At 43.6% G+C, this 21,885-nt stretch overlaps 1 protein-coding gene across 3 annotated transcripts in view; it reads left to right on the forward strand.

Annotated features, from left to right (window-relative positions):
• Positions 1-21,885, forward strand: part of ccdc30 (coiled-coil domain containing 30) — a 45,778-nt gene that overhangs the window by 17,674 nt on the left and 6,219 nt on the right. For all 3 annotated transcript variants that reach the window (XM_031794117.1, XM_031794118.1, XM_031794119.1), the window contains 13 exons: positions 918-1,055; positions 1,463-1,641; positions 2,999-3,254; positions 3,491-3,613; positions 3,954-4,124; positions 9,925-10,134; positions 10,839-10,996; positions 16,736-16,901; positions 17,363-17,484; positions 17,825-17,966; positions 18,267-18,403; positions 21,500-21,623; positions 21,707-21,774. In XM_031794117.1, coding sequence (XP_031649977.1) covers positions 918-1,055; positions 1,463-1,641; positions 2,999-3,254; positions 3,491-3,613; positions 3,954-4,124; positions 9,925-10,134; positions 10,839-10,996; positions 16,736-16,901; positions 17,363-17,484; positions 17,825-17,966; positions 18,267-18,403; positions 21,500-21,623; positions 21,707-21,774 — 1,994 coding nt within the window. The remainder of the gene's footprint in view (positions 1-917; positions 1,056-1,462; positions 1,642-2,998; positions 3,255-3,490; positions 3,614-3,953; positions 4,125-9,924; positions 10,135-10,838; positions 10,997-16,735; positions 16,902-17,362; positions 17,485-17,824; positions 17,967-18,266; positions 18,404-21,499; positions 21,624-21,706; positions 21,775-21,885) is intronic.

Consider the following 21,885-nt stretch of genomic DNA (forward strand, 5'->3'; position numbering starts at 1 on the left):
ACCTTACACAGCCTGGAGGTGTGTTTTGGGTAATTGTCCTGTTGAAAAACAAATGATAGTCCCACGAAGCGCAAACCAGATGGGATAGCGTATCGCTGAAGAATGCTGTGGTAGCCATGCTGGTTAAGTGTGCCTTGAATTCTAAATAAATCACCAACAGTGTCACCAGCAAAGCACCCCCACACCATCACACCTCCTCCTCCATGCTTCACGTTGGAACCACACATGCGGAGATCATCCTTTCACCTATTCTGCATTTCACAAAGACACGGTGGTTGGAACCAAAAATCTCAAATTTGAACATCCATAGGAATGAATGGAATTCTACAGTATTTCAATTAAATGTTTCAAGGGCAAAATTACATGTATTTTTGTTGTTGTAGTGGGGACAGTAACGTTAGTACTCCAAAAAATATATACTTTAAGGTAAATGTTTAGATATTTTCTTTTTAATGTTTAGTTCACACAATATAATTTAAGTATGCTTTAAAGTGTCTAGTAGAATATACTTGGCAAAAATGTATGTAGACATAAATGCATTTCTATCGCTTCCAAAATCTTTTTTACAATGGAGGAGAACCAAGATGGCTGTGCGGTGGGTTCAATACAGCACTCCGTCAGTCATCCAGGGTTTATACACATAATTGGTTACCTCCAATGGTTGAATTGGTCAGCCTCCTCCATTGGATAGATATCTATCAGGGGCCTACTTTGTCCCCTGAATACATCTCGCATGGTTTTAACCTAAAGGCTGTTGTAACCTTTCCACATGCTATCTCAATCATTTGGAAATACTCAACAGCAAAATATTTTTCCTTTGGTTTCATAGCTGTAGTTTTATCTGTAGTAGTATAGCTTTAGCAACTATAGTTGTTTATTGATAATACTGTCATTGTCTGATTGTCTGTCACCTCAAGACACTGCAGAGAGATGAGAGGGAGCTGAGGAAGTTGCGATTGGAGATACAGGGCCTGCAAACTGAATGTCAACAAGGGAAAACGCTCATCAAGAGCCTAACGCAAGTTAAAGGGGAAAAGGGAATCTTGGAAGAGAAAGTGAGTTGAATTCACCAAATTGCCCCTGCCATCGTTCACCACTGAATACAGTCTGTACACCTTTGTTATACGTTCATCAAAAACACAAACTCTGATTCACACTATAGGGCCAAGCTGAGATATACTGGGCTGACCTGGTTAAATGCTGAAACCGCGCTGAAAAGGCCAAGATAAAAGTACAGTTTGGGCCAGCAAAGTATGGTTTGAGGCGGCCCTATAGTGCGACTTGGGCAATAGTGTTCGGTTTGTGATGAATTTCAAATCGATCCTTCATTGTATTCGACTGCACTGATCAAGAGACTATTGTGTCGTAGGAGTGAAGCTGCCAAACGGAATAATTTTCTATTGATCTGAATAGACAAAATGTCTAGTGAAAGTGTTTTTCATTCACTTTGTGCTCACGGCAGGTGGCCCAGTTGGAGCGAGCTCAGAGCAGACTCCAGAGTGACCGGGAGCACCAGACAGAGAGCAGCCGGACCCAGGAGGACCTGAGGGAGAGCAGGACGCAGGTGGAGGAGCTGGGAGCGAAAGTGGAGCGACTCACTTCGGTGCTCTCCTGCTTGGAGGAAGAGCATTGCACACTGCGGTCATTATCTAGACAATAGATTGTGTGTGTGGTCATTATCTAGACAATAGATTGTGTGTGTGGTCATTATCTAGACAATAGATTGTGTGTGTGGTCATTATCTAGACAATAGATTGTGTGTGTGGTCATTATCTAGACAATAGATTGTGTGTGTGGTCATTATCAAGACAATAGATTGTGTGTGTGGTCATTATCTAGACCAGTGGTCACCAACCGGTAGATCTTCTAGGCATTCTTTGTTGATCGCCAAACATTTCTGTAGAAAAGCCAACGATAAAGGCTTGCGTTCCTTTATATATTTTTTATTTCGACTTTGCGCTTTTGGCGGAAGTGCACTTGATTCAGAAGCCCGGCGCGCCGGTTAGGCAAAGTGTCCCATTTTGAACCATTTCATTTGTCAAAATCAACGTCAATCTACTAGTACAGCTTCCGCGACCCCACAGCAAAGTTTGATACCAGCCTACCAGAGAGCAACTGTCAAAGAATACAGCAAAGAGCTGCTGTTTTTATGAGTGAGTTCATGTTGAAGTTTTTATTCAGCACTGTCAACAATGTTTCTATTAAACATAAAACGCGCTTCTCCCGACTCTCGCGCTGCACTGAATTAGCAGCCAAGTGTATCGCTAGGCCTGCGTTTCTTTTATTGTCAGCAGCTCGTTATGTCTATTTTAATAGCAGGGAATATTTTAGTTTCTCTGGTCATAGAAACAACGTTCAGTTGTGCATGCGGCAGAAATCATGCGGTGCAACTCGAGTTTCACCATCAGTAGGAGGACGGTATCCCTCTGGTCAATAAAAAAATACAATACAATACAATACAATTACGTTTTGAGATCTAATATGCCCTGAGAAGAACAATATTAGCAGGCCAGACACATAGCCAATATTCTGTGATCATGTATTAGGCCTAATGCACAAAGTTTATTCCTACAGAACTGGTTTTATTAATGTTGCACAGGCTTACATTTTTCAAGTTTAAAAAAAGCGGTAGATCTCGGCTTGCTTTTTGACTGAAAGTGATCTTGACTCAAAGGTTGGTGAGCACCACTTTAGACTGACCTTTCCTTTACATAGTCATTTTGTGACTGGAGGTTTGAAATGTGATTTTCTTTTGTTATGTGGTACACATGATTATACAGTGAGCCTTGTTGCGGCACTGGTTGGTGTAATTGTCCTCTACATAGTGCAGCTCTATCCCTATGATTTCTTGTACCGTTCCCTCCAATCTGTCGTCCTCACACTCCCCCGTATGGCCTTGCGGTTGTGTACTGTTAGGTTGTCATGCGTCTTAGTCAGGTCACACTCAATGATGCCACGGTAACAGTTCCCACGTCTGCCTGTCCATGCCAAATTTCAGGGATGAGATGGTGCAGGAGAGGAGGCGGGCCGCACACCTCCAGGCCCAGCTGAGTGAGCGGGTCCGGGAGAAGCTGACCGCTGAAGGGGAGAAGGAGAGACTGGGCATCGAGCTACTCCGGCTCAGGGAACAACTCCAACTCTCCACCCAGACCCGACAGGAGACCGCAGGACCCACCAGGCCCAGACAGGATACCCCAGAATCAGACTACAGCTTCCTCCTAACAGAGAGGACCAAAGACGAATGCCTCAACCAGGTACCTGGATAAGCATTCACATAGAAACATAAGGTGAACATGGTTACTTTCATAGGGTCTTAAATAGAAAAACATCTTGTCTGATTTATGACAAGCCAAAGGATGTATGAATATCGAATTGTGTCGCCACATACATCAATTATCAGTGATTATGTATCTTCCATAACAAAGATTTTGTGTCTGTCTCTGTCTTTCTGTGTGTGTGCGTGCGTGTGTGCTCTGCACTCCTCTCCTAGCTGGCGTCTCTAAAGTGTGAGCTGAGTCGTCTGCACGCCACCCTGGAGGAGGAGCGGCAGCTGGCCAATCAGCACCAGCTGGCCCTGCAGGCCCAGATCAACGAGGCCCAGGCCCGCACTAAGGTCAGTACCCAATGTCCCCTCAACGGCCTGTCAGTGTAACTCAATCAATACTGTCACGCATAATGCACTGAACAACGATAAGCCAATATTACTCAACGTTATCCCGGGACGATAAGCCAAAATTACTCAATCAAATTACTGTCACACCTGATGCACTAAAGTCTAAGAAACAAAATGTCTAGTCCCTAATATAAACACAAATATAAAGCCAGGGAAAAAGTGTTTCACGCAGCACTTTTTGAAATATTGGCTGATATTCTCCTTTTTGAGCTGAACCAGCCCTTCCAATTCAGTGGCTTATCCGTTCCCCCACCATCCCTCTTCCCCAATGCCTCCCCAGTCCCAGGACTCTGTGCTGGGGCAGAAAGCTGAGGAGAGCAAGCAGCTGAAGCAGGACCTCCAGAGAGCCCAGAGTCTGTTCACCTCGGCTGAGAGGGAGCTACGCTACGAGAGAGAGAAGAACCTGGACCTCAAGAGACACAACGCCCTCCTGGACCAGGAGAAGATCAAGGTACACTTAACACTACTACATGTTCACTGACGGCCCATTCTAACTTTCACTGACAGTTTCACTTAGTCATGCATTGATGTCAATGGGACTGAGACTTAAATGCTTAAGTGGAAGTTAGGATTCGCCCGTTAAATCGTACCACCATCGAGCCTAGACATTATCTTGTTATCCTCTTAAAACATTGTTTTATATATATATATATATATATATATATGTATATCGTATACAGTCGTGGCCAAAGGTTTTGAGAATGACACATTAATTTCCACAAAGTTTGCTGCTTCAGTGTCTTTAGATATTTTTGTCATGAATACTGAAGTATAATTACAAGCATTCAATAAGTGTCAAAGGCTTTTATTGACAAGTACATGAAGATGATGCAAAGCCTCAAAATTTGCAGTGTTCTTTTTCAAGACCTCTGCAATCTGCCCTGGCATGCTGTCAATTAACTTCTGGGCCACATCCTGACTGATGGCAGCCCATTCTTGCATAATCAATGCTTGGAGTTTGTCTGAATGTGTGGGTTTCTGTTAGTCCACCTGCCTCTTGAGGATTGACCACAAGTTCTCAATGGGATTAAGGTCTGGGCAGTTTCCTGGCCATGGACCCAAAATATTGATGTTTTGTTCCCCAAGCCACTTAGTTATCACTTTTGCCTTATGGCAAGGTGCTTCATCATGCTGGAAAAGGCATTGTTCGTCACCAAACTGTTCCTGGATGGTTGGGAGAAGTTGCTCTCGGAGGATGTGTTGGTACCATTCTTTACTCATGGCTGTGTTCTTAGGCAAAATTGTGAGTGAGCCCACTCCCTTGGCTGAGAAGCAACACCACACATGAATGTTCTCAGGATGCTTTACTGTTGGCATGACACAGTACTGATGGTAGCGCTCACCTTGTCTTCTCTGGACAAACATTTTTCCGGATGACCCAAACAATCAGAAGGGGATTCATCAAAGAAAATTACTTTACCCCAGTCCTCAGCAGTCCAATCCCTGTACCTTTTGCAGAATATCACTCTGTCCCTGATGTTTCTCCTGGAGAGAAGTGGCTTCTTTGCTGCCCTTCTTGACACCAGGCCATCCTCCAAAAGTCTTGGCCTGCTGCCATTCCTGAGCAAGCTCTGTACTGGTGGTGCCCCGATCCCGCAGCTGAATCAACTTTAGGAGACGGTCCTGGTGCTTGCTGGACTTTCTTGGGCACCCTGAAGCCGCCTTCACAACAATTGAACCACTCTCCTTGAAGTTCTTGATGATCCGATTAAATGGTTGATTTAGATGCAATCTTACTGGCAGCAATATCCTTACCTGTGAAGCCCTTTTTGTGCAAAGCAATGATGACATGTTTTTCCTTGCAGGTAACCATGGTTGACAGAGGAAGAACAATGATTCCAAGCACCACCCTCCTTTTGAAGCTTCCAGTCTGTTATTCGAACTCGAACAGCATGACAGAGTGATCTCCAGCCTTGTCCTTGTCAACACACTGTGTTAACGAGAGAATCATTGACATGATGTCAGCTGGTCCTTTTGTGGCAGGGCTGAAATGCAGTGGAATTTTGGGGGGGCGATTCGGTTAATTTGCATGGCAAAGAGGGACTTTGCAATTAATTGCAATTCATCTGATCACTCTTCATAACATTCTGGAGTATATGCAAATTGCCATCATACAAACTGAGGCAGCAGACTTAGTGAAAATTAACATTTGTGTTATTCTCAAAACTTTTGGCCACGACTGTACACTACCATTCACAATTTTGGGGTCACTTAGAAATGCCCTTGTTTTTGAAAGAACACTTTTTTGTTGTCCATTTTTTAAATAACATCAAACTGGCAGCTTCATTAAATAGTACCCGCAAAACACCAGTCTCAACGTCAACAGTGAAGAGGTTACTCCGGGATGCTGGCCTTCTAGGCAGAGTTGCAAAGAAAAATACATATCTCAGACTGGCCAATTAAAATAAAAGATTAAGATGAGCAAAAAAACACAGACACTGGACAGAGGAACTCTGCCTAGAAGGCCAGCATCCCGGAGTCGCCTCTTCACTGTTGACGTTTTGCAGGTACTATTTAATGAAGCTGCCAGTTGATGACTTCTGAGGCATCTGTTTCTCAAACTAGACACTCTAATGTACTTGTCCTCTTGCGCAGTTATGCACTGGGGCCTCCCACTCCTCTTTCTATTCTGGTTAGAGACCGTTTGCGCTGTTCTGTGAACGCAGTAGTACACAGCGTTGTACGAGATCTTCAGTGACTTGGTAATTTCTCACATGGAATAGCCTTCATTTCGCAAAACAAGAATAGACTGATGAGTTTCAGAAGAAAGGTCTTTGTTTCTGGCCATTTTGAGCCTGTAATCGAACCCACAAAATGCTGATGCTCCAGATTTTTTATTTATTTAACCTTTATTTAACCAGGTAGGCAAGTTGAGAACAAGTTCTCATTTACAATTGCGACCTGGCCAAGGTAAAGCAAAGAGGTTCGACACATGCAACAACACAGAGTTACACATGGAGTAAAACAAACATACAGTCGAAAAATAAGTCTATATACAATGTGAGCAAATTAAGTGAGATAAGAGAAGTAAAAGGCAAAAAATGGCCATGGTGCGAAGTAAATACAATATAGCAAGTAAAACACTGGAATGGTAGATTTGCAGTGGGAGAATGTGCAAAGTAGAAATATAAATAATGGGGTGCAAAGGAGCAAAATAAATAAATACAGTAGGGGAAGAGGTAGTTGTTTGGGCTAAATTATAGATGGGTTATGTGCAGTAATCTGTGAGCTGCTCTGACAGCTGGTGCTTAACGCTAGTGAGGGAGATAAATGTTTCCAGTTTCAGAGATTTTTGTAGTTCGTTCCAGTCATTGGCAGTTGAGAACTGGAAGGAGAGGCGGCTAAAGGAGGAGTTGGTTTTGGGGGTGACCAGAGAGATATACCTGCTGGAGCGCGTGCTACAGGTGGGTGCTGCTATGGTGACCAGTGAGCTGAGATAAGGAGGGACTTTACCTAGCAGGGTCTTGTAGATGACCTGGAGCCAGTGGGTTTGGCGACGAGTATGAAGCGAGGGCCAGCCAACGAGAGCGTACAGGTCGCAGTGGTGGGTCATATATGGGGCTTTGGTGACAAAACAGATGGCACTGTTATAGACTGCATCCAATTTATTGAGTAGGGTATTGTAGGCTATTTTGTAAATGACATCGCCAAAGTCAAGGATTGGTAGGATGGTCAGTTTTACGAGGGTATGTTTGGCAGCATGAGTGAAGGATGCTTTGTTGCGAAATAGGAAGCTAATTCTAGATTTGACTTTGGATTGGAGATGTTTGATGTGAGTCTGGAAGGAGAGTTTACAGTCTAACCAGACACCTAGGTATTTGTAGTTGTCCACATATTCTAAGTCCGAACCGTCCAGAGTAGTGATGCTGGACGGTTGGGCAGGTGCAGGCAGTGATCGGTTGAAAAGCATGCATTTAGTTTTACTTGTATTTAAGAGCAGTTGGAGGCCACGGAAGGAGAGTTATATGGCATTGAAACTTGTCTGGAGGGTTGTTTACACAGTGTCCAAAGAAGGGCCAGAAGTATACAGAATGGTGTTGTCTGCATAGAGGAGACTCACCAGCAGCAAGAGCGACATCATTGATGTTTACAGAGAAGAGAGTCGGCCCGAGAATTGAACCCTGTGGCACCCCCATAGAGACTACCAGAGGCCCAGACAACAGGCCTTCCGATTTGACACTGAACTCTATCAGAAAAGTAGTTGTTGAACCAGGCGAGGCAATCATTTGAGAAACCAAGGCTATCGAGTCTGCCGATGAGGATGTGGTGATTGACAGAGTTGAAAGGCTTGGCCAGGTCGATGAATACGGCTGCACAGTAATGTCTCTTATCGATGGCGGTTATGATGTCGTTTAGGACCTTGAGCGTGGCTTTGTTTGTTAACTTGGCTTTCGAAGACTTTAGAAAGACAGGGTAGGATAGATATAGGTCTGTAGCAGTTTGGGTCTAGAGTGTCACCCCCTTTGAAGAGGGGGATGACCGCGGCAGCTTTCCAATCTTTGGAATCTCAGACGACATGAAAGCGAGGCTGAACAGGCAATTTCGGCAGATAGTTTTAGAAAGAAAGGGTCCAGATTGTCTAGCCCGGCTGATTTGTAGGGGTCCAGATTTTGCAGCGCTTTCAGAACATCAGCTGACTGGATTTGGGAGAAATGGGGAAGGCTTCGGTGAGTTGCTGTGGGGGGTGCAGTGCTGTTGACCGGGGTTGGGGTAGCCAGGTAGAAAGCATGGCCAGCTGTTGAAAAATGCTTATTGAAATTCTCAATTATAGTGGATTTATCGGTGGTGACAGAGTTTCCTATCCTCAGTGCAGTGGGCAGCTGGGAGGAGAGGTACTAATTCTCCATGGACTTTACAGTGTCCCAGAACTTTTTTGAGTTTGTGTTGAAGGAAGCAAATTTCTGCTTGAAAATCTAGCCTTGGCTTTTCTAACTGCCTGTGTATATTGGTTTCTAGCTTCCCTGAAAAGTTGCATATCACGGGGGCTGTTCGATGCTAATGCAGAACGCCATAGGATGTTTTTGTGTTGGTTAAGGGCAGTCAGGTCTGGAGAGAACCAAGGGCTATATCTGTTCCTGGTTCTAAATTTCTTGAATGGGGCATGCTTATTTAAGATGGTGAGGAAGGCATTTTTTTTTAAATAACCAGGCATCCTCTACTGACGGGATGAGGTCAATATCCTTCCAGGATACCCGGGCCAGGTTGATTAGAAAGGCCTGCTCGCTGAAGTGTTTCAGGGAGCGTTTGACAGTCTTGAGTGGAGTTCGTTTGACCGCTGACACATTACGGATGCAGGCAATGAGGGAGTGATCACTGAGATCTTGGTTGAAAACAGCAGAGGTGTATTTAGAGGGCAAGTTGGTTAGGATGATATCGATGAGGGTGCCCGTGTTTACGGCTTTGGGGTGGTACCGGGTAAGTTCATTGATAATTTTTGTGGGGATTGAGGACATCAATCTTAGATTGAAGGATGGCTGGGGTGTTAAGCATGTCCCAGTTTAGGTCACCTAGCAGGACGAGTTCTGAAGATAAATGGGGGGCAATCAGTTCACATATGGTGTCCAGAGCACAGCTGGGGGCAGAGGGTGGTCTATAGCAGGTGGCAACAGTGAGAGACTTGTTTTTAGAGGTGGATTTTTAAAAGGAGAAGTACTGTTTGAGTACAGACCTGGATAGTAGGACAGAACTCTCAACTCTCAGATACTCAACTAGTCTAAAGAAAGCAAGTTGTATTGCTTCTTTAATCAGCACAACAGTTTTCAACTGTGCTAACATAATTGTAAAAGGGTTTTCTAATGATCAATTAGCCTTTTAAAATTAAAAACTTGGATTAGCTAACACAACGTGCCATTGAGTGATGGTTGCTGATAATGGGCCTCTGTACACCTATGTAGATATTCCATAAAAAATCTGCTGTTTCCAGCTACAATAGTAATTTACATCTAACAATGTCTACACTGTATTTCTGATCAATTTGATGTTATTTTAGTGGATTTAAAAAATTGCTTTTCTTTCAAAAACAAGGACATTTCCAAGTGATATTTTTTAACAATACAAAACATACACATACAAACGACAACATACAGACGCACACAAACATTTACATCAACACCCATGCCCAGATCCATCTGCTCATCCACTTATTGTCATTGTGTGTGAGAGGTAATTATCTTCACCACACATACATTTGGAGTTTCAGCACACAGTCATTTTGTGCTTTGGGGATTCGAAATGTGGACTTCCTTTCCCAGGTGTGTGCGGAGCTAAAGCAGGCCCAGGCAAAGCTTTCCCAGGCAGAGAAGAGTGGCTCGGGGCAGGCTGCGGAGATGGAGCGGCTGCAGCACAGGCTCCGAGAGCTGGAACTGGAGCTGGCCCGCAGCGGGCAGAGCCGCAACACCAACGCAAGCCTGCAGGAGGAGCTTCAAGCAGAGAGAGTCCGCGTCATCTCCGCAGACAAGAAGGTTCCTCAGTTCTCACTCAATACTGAGCCATCATGATTGGGGTTTTGATTCATCATATTTTACAGAAACATTTGTCCTTTCAGTGCAAACACATCAACACATCCTGCTCTTCAACAGTTTAAGCTAGACACACCAATCTAACTTTATAATATGCAGCTTGGCTCAACTTAGTTTGCCATTTGCTGTTTTTTTGCTAATATTTATACTTTAAAAATTTTTTTTTTTTTATTAAATTATTATTATTATTAATTATTATGTTTTTATTGTAGGAACACAAATAAAGTCAAAAGAACAACAAAAAAGATCTGGCAGTTACAGTGCACGTCATACCTTCATCATATTAGTTACATCTTTGAATTAGACCTTTTTCAAGTATGAAACCCATTTTTCCCAGTATTCCTAACCTCTCTCTTCTTGTGTTCTTAAAGCAAAGGTCAAACGCTCCATGTGGTGTATTTCTTTTACAATGTCTATCCATTGTGTTACTGTGGGAGGGTCTTTTTTGTAGCCATTTCTTAGTGATAGCCTTTTTACTGGCTGCCAGTAGGACCTTCAAGAGGTGCTTTTCTCTATTGTGTAAGTTATCAGGTATTTCACCCAATATTTATACTTTTTAAACTATAAAGCTTTTTGGACCCTCCCAAAAGTATGTATATTCTTTCATGAAAGTGAACCCCTTGCTGTGACCTGGCTGTGTTCTGTAGGTGTTGGAGCTGCAGCAGAAGCTGAAGAGTGCCCACCACCAGCTTCGTCTGGAGGAAGCCCGGGCCGGGGAGACCAACCGGCTAGAGAGGGACAGTAGGGACATGTCCGACACCCTCTCCTCTCTCCGAGCTAGACAGCTGGAGGACCAGCTCCAGAGGTGATTACTAGTGTAAAGAAATCAGAGGCATTGGATAGCTGAATATCCCATTGACCCGCACTGGTCAAGGGGCGATTGGTAACTTCCACGTAAGTCAAATTTTCACTTAGTCATGAATTGATGTCAATGGATTTGCCCCCAAGTGGTTAACTCATTTCAATTCAATTTAGTCTGGTTCCTTTTCCAACTCGTAGTGTGTGTGTGATAGTGAGGGTTGGTGCAGAGCCACACATTGGAGGTGTCATAATACCCATAAAACCTAGCTGTCAAACACCATACATTTTCCCCATAGGGGATTTTAGAAACACTTAAAATAAGGGCTGTGTTTGTGTAGGCTTACCCTGGTGTGACATTTTGATAAGCATGTAAATCTCTCTCGGACAAGGCGACTCTTTTATAAATATATTTGGCTGCAAAATCTGGACCCCTACAAATCAGCCGGGCTAGACAATCTGGACCCTTTCTTTCTAAAACTATCTGCCGACATTGTTGCAACCCCTATTACTAGCCTGTTCATCCTCTCTTTCGTGTCGTCTGAGATTCCCAAAGATTGGAAAGCAGCTGCGGTCATCCCCCTCTTCAAAGGGGGGGACACTCTAGACCCAAACTGCTACAGACCCATATCTATCCTACCCTGTCTTTCTAAGGTCTTCGAAAGCCAAGTCAACAAACAGATTACCGACCATTTCGAATCCCACGGCACCTTCTCCGCTGTGCAATCTGGTTTCAGAGCTGGTCATGGGTGCACCTCAGCCACACTCAAGGTCCTAAACGATATCTTAACCGCCATCGATACGAAACAATACTGTGCAGCCATATTCATTGACGTGGCCAAGGCTCACTACATCCTCATCGGCAGACTCGATAGCCTTGGTTTCTCAAATGATTGCCTTGCTTGGTTCACCAACTACTTCTCTGATAGTGTTCAGTGTCAAATCGGAAGGCCTGTTGTCCGGGCCTCTGGCAGTCTCTATGGGGGTGCCACAGGGTTCAATTCTTGGGCCGACTCTTCTCTTTATACATCAATGATGTCGCTCTTGCTGCTGGTGAGTCTCTGATCCACCTCTACACAGATGACACCATTCTGTATACTTCTGGCCCTTCTTTGGACACTGTGTAAACAACCCTCCAGACAAGTTTCAATGCCATATAACTCTCCTTCCGTGGCCTCCAACTGCTCTTAAATACAAGTAAAACTAAATGCATGCTTTTCAACCGATCGCTGCCTGCACCTGCCCGCCCATCCAGCATCACTACTCTGGACGGTTCTGACTTAGAATATGTGAACAACTACAAATACCTAGGTGTCTGGTTAGACTGTAAACTCTCCTTCCAGACTCATATCAAACATCTCCAATCCAAAATGAAATCTAGAATTGGCTTCCTATTTCGCAACAAAGCATCCTTCACTCATGCTGCCAAACATACCCTCGTAAAACTGATCCTCGACTTTGGCAATGTCATTTACAAAATAGCCTCCAATACCCTACTCAATGAATTGGAGGCAGTCTATCACAGTGCCACCCGTTTCGTCACCAAAGCCCCATATACTACCCACCACTGCGACCTGTACGCTCTCGTTGGCTTGCTCTCGCTTCATACTCGTCGCCAAACCCACTGGCTCCAGGTCATCTACAAGACCCTGCTAGGTAAAGTCCCCCCTTACCTCAGCTCGAGCTCCGGCAGGTATATCTCTCTGGTCACCCCCAAAACCAATTCCTCCTTTGGCCGCCTCTCCTTCCAGTTCTCTGCTGCCAATGACTGGAACAAACTACAAAAATCTCTGAAACTGGAAACATTTATCTCCCTCACTAGCTTTAAGCACCAGCTGTCAGAGCAGCTCACATATTACTATACCTGTACATAGCCCATCTATAATTTTGCCCAAACAACTACCTCTTCCCCTACTGTATTTATTTATTTATTTTGCTCCTTTGCACCCCATTATTTCTATTCCTACTTTGCACATTCTTCCACTGCAAATCTACCATTCCAGTGTTTTACTTGCTATATTGTATTTACTTTGCCACATTGGCCTTTTTTTTGCCTTTACCTCACTTTTTTTCACCTTTATTTAACCAGGTAGGCTAGTTGAGAACAAGTTCTCATTTGCAACTGCGACCTGGCCAAGATAAAGCAAAGCAGTGTGACACAGACAACAACAGAGTTACACATGGATAAACAATAAACAAGTCAATGACACAGTAGAAAAAAGAAAGTCTATATACAGTGTGTGCAAAAGGCATGAGGAGGTAGGCAATAAATAGGCCATAGGAGCGAATAATTGCAATTTAGCAGATTAACACTGGAGTGATAAATGAGCAGATGATGATGTGCAAGTAGAGATACTGGTGTGCAAAAGAGCAGAAAAGTAAATAAAACAAAAACAGTATGGGGATGAGGTATATAGATTGGGTGGGCTATTTACAGATTAACTATGTACAGCTGCAGCGATCAGTTAGCTGCTCAGATAGTTGATGTTTAAAGTTGGTGAGGGAAATAAGCCTCCAACTTAAGCGATTTTTGCAATTCGTTCCAGTCACTGGCAGCAGAGAACTGTAAGGAAAGGCGGTCAAATGAGGTGTTGGCTTTGGGGATGATCCGTGAGATATACCTGCTGGAACGTGTGCTACGGGTGGGTGTTGTTATCGTGACCAGTGAGCTGAGATAAGGCGGAGCTTTACCTAGCATAGACTGGAGCAAGTGGGTCTGGCGACGAATATGTAGCGAGGGCCAGCCGACTAGAGCATACAGGTCGCAGTGGTGGGTGGTATAAGGTGATTTGGTAGCAAAACGGATGGCACTGTGATAGACTGCATCCAGTTTACTTAGTAGAGTGTTGGAAGCTATTTTGTAGATGACATCGCCGAAGTCGAGGATCGGTAGGATAGTCAGTTCTACTAGGGTAAGTTTGACGGTGTGAGTGAAGGAGGCTTTGCTGCTAAATAGAATGTAGATTTTGGATTGGAGATGTTTGATATGAGTCTGGAAGGAGAGTTTACAGTTTAGCCAGACACCTAGGTATTTATAGTTGCCTACATATTCTAGGTCGGAACCATCCAGGGTGGTGATGCCAGTCGGGCGAATGGTTGAAAAGCATGCATTTGGTTTTACTAGCGTTTAAGAGCAGTTGAAGGCCACAGAAGGAGTGTTATGTGGCATTGAAGCTTGTTTGGAGGTTAGTTAGCACAGTGTCCAAGGAAGGGCCAGAAGTATACGGTGTATATGGTATATGTATATGGTGTCGTCTGTGTAGAGGTGGATCAGGGAATCGCCCGCAGCAAGAGCGACGACATTGATATATACAGAGAAAAGAGTCGGCCCAAGAAATGAACCCTGTGGTACCCCCATAGACTGCCAGAGGTCCGGACAACATGCCCTCCGATTTGATACACTGAACTCTGTCTGCAAAGTAGTTGGTGAACCAGGCGAGGCAGTCCTTAGAAAAACCAAGGCTATTGAGTCTGCCGATAAGAATATGGTGATTGACTGAGTCGAAAGCCTTGGCCAGGTCGATGAAGACGGCTGCACAGTACTGTCTTTTATCGATGTCGGTTATGATATCGTTTAGTCCATTGAGCGTGGCTGAGCTGCACCCGTGACCGGCTCGGCTCGGAAGCCGGATTGCACAGTGGAGAAGGTACGGTGTGATTCGAAATGGTCAGTGATCTGTTTATTAACTTGGCTTTCGAAGACTTTAGATAGGCAGGGCAGGATGGATATAGGTCTGTAACAGTTTGGGTCTAGGGTGTCACCCCCTTTTGAAGAGGGGGATGACCACGGCAACTTTCCAATCTTTAGGGATCTCGGACGATACGAAGAAGAGGTTGAACAGGCTGGTAATAGGCGGCGGATAGTTTTAGAAAGAGAGGGTCCAGATTGTCGAGCCCAGCTGATTTGTACAGGTCCAGGTTTTGCAGCTCTTTCAGAACATCAGCTGTCTGGATGTGGGTGAAGGAGAAGCTGGGGAGGCTTGGGCCAGTAGCTGCGGGGAGGCGGAGCTGTTGGCCGGGGTTGGAGTAGCCAGGAGGAAGGCATGACCAGCCGTTGAGAAATGCTTATTGAAATTTTCGATTATCATGGATTTATCGGTGGTGACCGTGTTACCTAGCCTCAGTGCTGTGGGCAGCGGGGAGGAGGCGCTCTTCTTATCCATGGACTTTACAGTGTCCCAAAACTTTTTGGAGTCCCTTATCTCACCTCATTTGCTCACATTGTATATATACTTATTTTTCTATTGTTATTGACTGTATGTTTGTTTTACTCCATGTGTAACTCTGTTGTTGTATGTGTCGAACTGCTTTGCTTTATCTTGGCCAGGTCGCAATTGTAAAGGAGAACTTGTTCTCAACTTGCCTACCTGGTTAAATAAAGGTGTTCTCAACTTGCCTACCTGGTTAAATAAAGGTGTTCTCAACTTGCCTACCTGGTTAAATAAAGGTGTTCTCAACTTGCCTACCTGGTTAAATAAAGGTGAAATAAAATAAAATAAAACTTGCACAAGACATGGCGCTGCATGGTCAATCGTCCGTCTGCATTGGCCGTGCAGAAATCAGGGCATTCATAATGCGGAGGGCTCCGTATAGCTCTGCATTGACATGATTGGTCTTGCTGTTGTCAAGGAGCTCCGTATAGCTCTGCATTGACATGATTGGTCTTGCTGTTGTCAAGGAAGTGAGTTTGTGTTTATACAGGACCTCCCGCCCTCACCTACCATCAACCAATCATGTCAATGCAGAGCTATACGGAGCCCTCCGCATTGTTACAAAATTTGAGTGTCGGTGCGGAGCTCAATTTGGCCCCTGCGTGCCTCCGGAGGCTCCCAATTGCATCACCACCGTCCATACGGCGCTTTAGACCACATTTTCCGATCAAGCATAAATTGGCTTTTACACGGCTATCAAAACATCACGCCAGGGTAAGCCTAGATGAGAAGCAGCTCTTATTTTAAGTGTTTTTAAAAACCTCTATGGAAAAAATGAATGGTGGAAAAATGGTTTGACTGCTATGTTTTATGGGAATTATAACTCATACTGTGGTACTCTACAGTCAGAGAATAATAGTCTGCTGAGGCACACCAGGGCACTTTATAAAATACACTACTTTGGATCTTTTCTCTCTCTCTCACTCACTACTATATTGCTTTTACCCCCGCAGCCTTTAAAGATCATTGAGTGAGCTGTAGGACAGAAGAAAATGCCTCCAGGGATCACAATGAAAAAGAGACTCGTAGCTCAATCAGATGTTATTCGTCACATGCTCCAAATACAACAGGTGTCGACTTTACCGTGAAATGGTTATAAGTAAAAAGTTTAGCAAGGAAATAGTAACACAATAAAATATCATTAACAAGGCTATATACAAGGAGTACCGGTACCGACTCAATGTGCAGGGGTACGAGGTAATTGAGGTAATATGTACATGTAGGTAGGGGTAATGGTGACAAGGCAATCAGGATAGATGATAAACAGTAGCCGCAGCATATGTGAGGAGTGTGTGAGTGAGTGGCATCAATATGTTTGTGTGAGTGTATGTAGTGTGCGTCTATGTTTGTTGTAGTGTGAGTGGGTAGAGTCCAGTGAGTGTGTATCGAGCCAGTGCGAGAATATCAGTGGAGAAAAAAAGTGCACATTTATATTAAAAAGGATGGCACTTTTAAAAGTACCATCACCTAACACCGAGTGCCTGATCTCACTATGGCTGTATCTCATGTCCCCACATCACTGCCCCCTTGAACAGGAAGCTGTTGGAGCAGAGGGAGGAGGAGCTGCAGCAGCAGGTGCGTTCTCTGAGGGGGAAGGAGGTATCACTGGGACGCAACAACTCAGAGCTCAGACACCTCACACAGCAGCTGGAGACACGCCTAGCTGTCCTGGAAGCCGAGCATGGCAAGGCCAGAGAGGAGGTCAGTAGATACTGGGCCCAGACGTGGGTTCAAATACAATTTGATATTTTTCAAAAACTTGGAGCGTTTGTTTTAGTCTGTCAAGAATGCCAGGGGCGTGGGGTTTGTACTTTTGGGACTTTTTTTATTTGTTCCATGGCAACATGGAAGCTAGCTGGTGACCAGCTAATGTTTTTGAAATGATCTCAAATAGTATACTTACAGGATCTACCTCTGAAGCGAGTTTCCAATCCCGTAGTTCTGTTACTTTTCTCTGCCCTCATTCAACTTTTATAAGCTAATGTTTTGAGTAGTGTATGTATTTTTAAAGGCCGAGCTTCAGGTTAAGAACGTCATTTCGTGACTATTCAAATCAGGTCATTTATATTTGATATTTGTCAATTCGACTCCATGGGGTCAACCCTAGTAGTAGGAGTACAGATTGAACGTTGTGTTTTGCGTATGCATGCTCTGGTCTGCAGCAGAGAGAGAGCCAGAGGTCGTGTCTTCAGCTAGGAGAGGAGTTGGTGGCCAGTCAGCAGGAGAGTGAACGGCTCCAGGAGGAGCTCCAGCAGGTCATCACACAGCTGGACACTTACATCAGGTCAGAAGCCTGTTCATCAAGTAGCCTATAAAAGGATTTTCACAGTACTGTACCAAACTGGCCTGGCTACATATCCCACCACAGTTGCTGGAACTGTGCTGGAAAGGAAATATCAGTCAGCACGTGCACAATAGTGTGAAAAGGGAATATATATATATATATATATGGGCACATTTGCTCACACACACCACCAACCCCTCCAGCGACTTACTGTACACATACACAAACATTAAGATGACTTCTTCCATGAATCCCATAAACACTATAGACTAATATTAAACTACACCTCAATGACATGAACGCTCCAACATCTCTCCCACCTCCCCGTTCCACATTACAGGAAGTACAATGAGAAACAGTCGCAGCACAAGACCAAGCTGAGGAAGGCCAAGCAGATCTTCCTGATGGCCACGGCCCAGAGAGACCGCACCATCCAGAAACTGGAGAACGACCTTGCCCTGGCCTCCAGCCTCTCCCACAAGGTCAGTCTGTCTGTCAATCAGTCTGTCTGTTTTTCAGTCATTTCATTGGTTTCATGGTTCATTTCATGAACAGGGACAGGTACAAACACATTGAAGTAACAATCATCCGGTGCTATATGCTAATTTTCAACATCCCTAGATGGGTTTGTCTGCCCTTTTTAAAAGAGTGACATCTGTAGTGTCACGGTGTCTGTTGTCTGAGAGGGCATTGAGATGTGGCATGAGCAGTTGCTGTAGTAGTAATAATAGTGATGATAGCCTTGAAGGACTCTACCTCTCTTCCTCTCTTATGGTATGTAGGAGAAAGACTGGATCAGGACAGTTATGGAGGAGAATGAAAAATTGCTGGTAGAGAAGAGAGAACTTCTGAGGAGGATGAGCGAGGCAGAGGAGATGGGGAGCAACGGCCTGAGAAAGGCCTCCAATGTTCAACACAGGTACTGAGTACTCTATCTATGAATTTGCGTGTGGTTACATTTCTCTAGCCCCATTCCTTATTTTTGTAATAAGTAGTTAAAGCAAGGTGGGGCTGCCAAATTAAGGAGTGTGTCATTTGGTCAAGTGTTGATGTGAATGTGTTCACCACACGCAACACCGGCTGTAACATAGTCACCTGGGTATAATTCAGCGAAATTAGGGAAAGTTCCACAAAACCAACGTGTGAATTTCAGTCACTGCTTCTCCATAGACTGCTTTCAAGGTAAGGAAACAAATATCTAAATACCGTAAAACTTCAATTAAACGCGAATAGCCGCCTGTCCCTTTTTTAAAAGCCGGGCATTTCAGCAAATGGCTGCCAACAGCTGAGAACTGCAAGCTAACTGGCTAGAAGAAAACAGTCAGTAATTGGCAGATCGCCCTCTAGTGGTGAAAGTACAACTGCAGGAAATGCACAGTCAGTCAAATTATTCTGTCAAGGAAAAGTAATATATTATTATTTTTATGGCGGTATACTAAGACAAAAGAAAAATGACATTAACTAGGTTTCCATTAAATTGGCGACCGATTTATGTGAATATTTTTTTTAAAGCATAAAGAAAATATTTGCATTTTTCCACCAGTGGTGTTTCCACCAAACGGACTGGATGTGGATAAATAATCACTGTGTGATGATGTAGTGCAGTCAAAATGTATTTTTTCGCTTATGTTTTCAAGTACCAAATAAAATCTAAAGTTCAATGTCTTTTCATCGCATTTTCAACAGCTTTTGTCACAACTGTTGCGCTAAATAGCAAATGTGCCTACTATGGTCTTGGAGATACAGATACAGTGTGGGTAGGCTGTGCAGGTAGTCTAGTCTACATGATGAGATTATTATGGATAGCCTAACATGCTGGCCAGTCCGCTTTGTCCTGGGATATAAACATTGGGTTGTTATTTTACCTGATATGCACAAGGTCCTATACTCCAACAAATAATCCACAGATAAAAGGGTAAAAGTTTGTTTCTAGAAATCTATCCTCTTTCAGGCTTCTTCTTCTTTGGACTTTATATGACGGTTGGCAACCAACTTTTAAGGTGCATTACCACTACCAACTGGACTGGAGGGTGGACCTCAGTTCATCTTTCAAACATCCACGTGGGTATATGCTCCTAAAAACCAATGAGGAGATGGGAGTGGCGGTACTTGCTGCGCATCAAGCGTCACAAATAGAACCAAGTTCTATTTTAGCGCCTGGCTACTCCAACGCTTGTTGACGCACGTGGGTGCAATGATTGAATAACATGTATGACTACATTTATTTGGCAACGCATGTGTTGTGGTCAGCATTTTTTGGGGGTCAAATGGCAGTCAAGCATCGAACATGTCAGTAAAACAAGACCCTAGATATTTATTGGAAAGGAGCATCAAGACCACCATTCACTTTCACCACCCTGTGAAATTCATCATGACTTATTTCTTCTGTAGCCTAATAAACTGCATGTTTTCCCTGAGTCGTAATGGGAGAACCACACACCATATCATCGCGTGCCTCAAAGCTTACTTCTATATGATTATTATTTCAATATTTTCCACCACCATTTTTCACACTTCATTTTACAGACATAAAGATGTTGAACAAACAAGTTCTGTCAGCATTTAAAAAATTGTACTGAAACTTTTGATTGTTTTTAAATATGGTATGACTCGCATAAACTCTGGATGGAAACGTGGTTACAGTGTGTAAATGATAACACATTAGTGCAGGAAATTAAGAAATGTATTAAAATGCTGGACGTGAATGCTGGAATTAAACAAATAACTATGCAAATGAGCAAAAGCTGTGTGCATTAAGGAAATGGAAGACTATCTCTAATAAACGGCAGTTGTGTTCAGTGATTTAAGCAAATAAACTCCTGGGCTATTAATACAAGTTTTACAGTATGTCATTTTGCCGAACTGTCCCTTAAGGTACAGTGACAGACAAAAGTTTGGACACCTACTCATTTAAGGGTTTTTCTTTTCTTTTTACTATTTTCTACATTGTAGAATAATAGTGAAGACATAAACTATGAAATAACACATGGAATCATGTAGTAGCCAAAAAAAGAGTTAAACAAATAAAAATGTATTTTATATTTGAGATTCTTCAAAGAAGCCACCCTCTACCTTGATGAAAGTGTTGCACACTCTTGGCATTCTCTCAACCAGCTTTACCTGGAATGCTTTTGCAACAGTGTTGAAGGAGTTCCCACATTTGCTGAGCACTTGTTGAATGCTTTTCCTTCACTCTACTGTCCAACTCATCTCAATTGGGGTGAGGTCAGGTGATTGTGGAATCCAGGTCATCTGATGCAGCACTCATCACTCTCCTTCTTGGTCAAATAGCCCTTACATAGACTGGAGGTGTATTTTTGGTCAATGTCCTGTTGAAAAAGGCGTATCGCTGCAGAATGCTGTGGTAAACATGCTGGTTAAGTGTGCCTTGAATTCTAAATAAATCAATGTGTCACCAGCAAAGCACCATCACATCTCCTCTTCCTTTCTTCACGTTGGGAACAACACATGCAGAGATCATCCGTTCATCTACTCTGTATCTCACAAAGATACGGCAGTTGGAACCAAAAATCTTAAATTTGGAGATCAGGCCAGACAGATTTCCACTGGTCAAATGTCCATTGCTCGTGTTTCTTGGCCCAAGATAGTCTCTTCTTATTGGTGTTCTTTAGTAGTGGTTTCTTTGCAACAATTCAAACATGAAGGCCTGATTTCACGCAGTCTCCTCTGAACAGTTGATATTGATGTATCTGTTACTTGAACTCTGAAGCATTTATTTGGGCTGCAATTTCTGAGTCTGGTAACTCTAATGAACTCATCCTCTGCAGCAGAGGTAACTCTGGGTCTTCCTTTCCTGTGGCGGTCCTCATGAGAGCCAGTTTCATCATAGCACTTGATGATTTTTGCGACTGCACTTCAAGAAACTTTCAGAGTTCTTGAAATTTTCCGCTGACTTTCATGTCTTAAAGGAATGATAGACTGTCATTTCTCTTTGCTTATTTGAGCTGTTCTTGCCGTACTATGGACTTGGTCTTTTACCAAATTTCTCTTTCAGGGTCAACTTTCTGGAGGTGGAGAACAGACAACTTCAGGAAAGAACTTTAAAGTTGGCCAATCAAGTCGGAACGCTAGAGCGGGCTCTGAGGAACGTCCAACCACAATCGCTCTGCAACCTAGAGGTACCAATCCCATGGTCCCTGACATTGGCACAAAAGAGCATCATGTTTTCCTAACTAATTTTTCATCTGCTCCCCCCCCCCAGGATATCAAGAAAATGTTTCCTTCTGAAAGTCTTGCGAACGACAGCATCCTTCATAAGTCAACATTAAGGTACAAATTGCATAGATGCATACAATATATTGCATATAGTTATAGTTCAAAAATATAAGTGCAACATGCAACAATTTCATTCATTTTACGGAGTTACAGTTCATATGAGGA

This window comes from Oncorhynchus kisutch, linkage group LG17 (genome assembly GCF_002021735.2).
Source record: "Oncorhynchus kisutch isolate 150728-3 linkage group LG17, Okis_V2, whole genome shotgun sequence".
Lineage (NCBI taxonomy): Eukaryota > Metazoa > Chordata > Actinopteri > Salmoniformes > Salmonidae > Oncorhynchus > Oncorhynchus kisutch.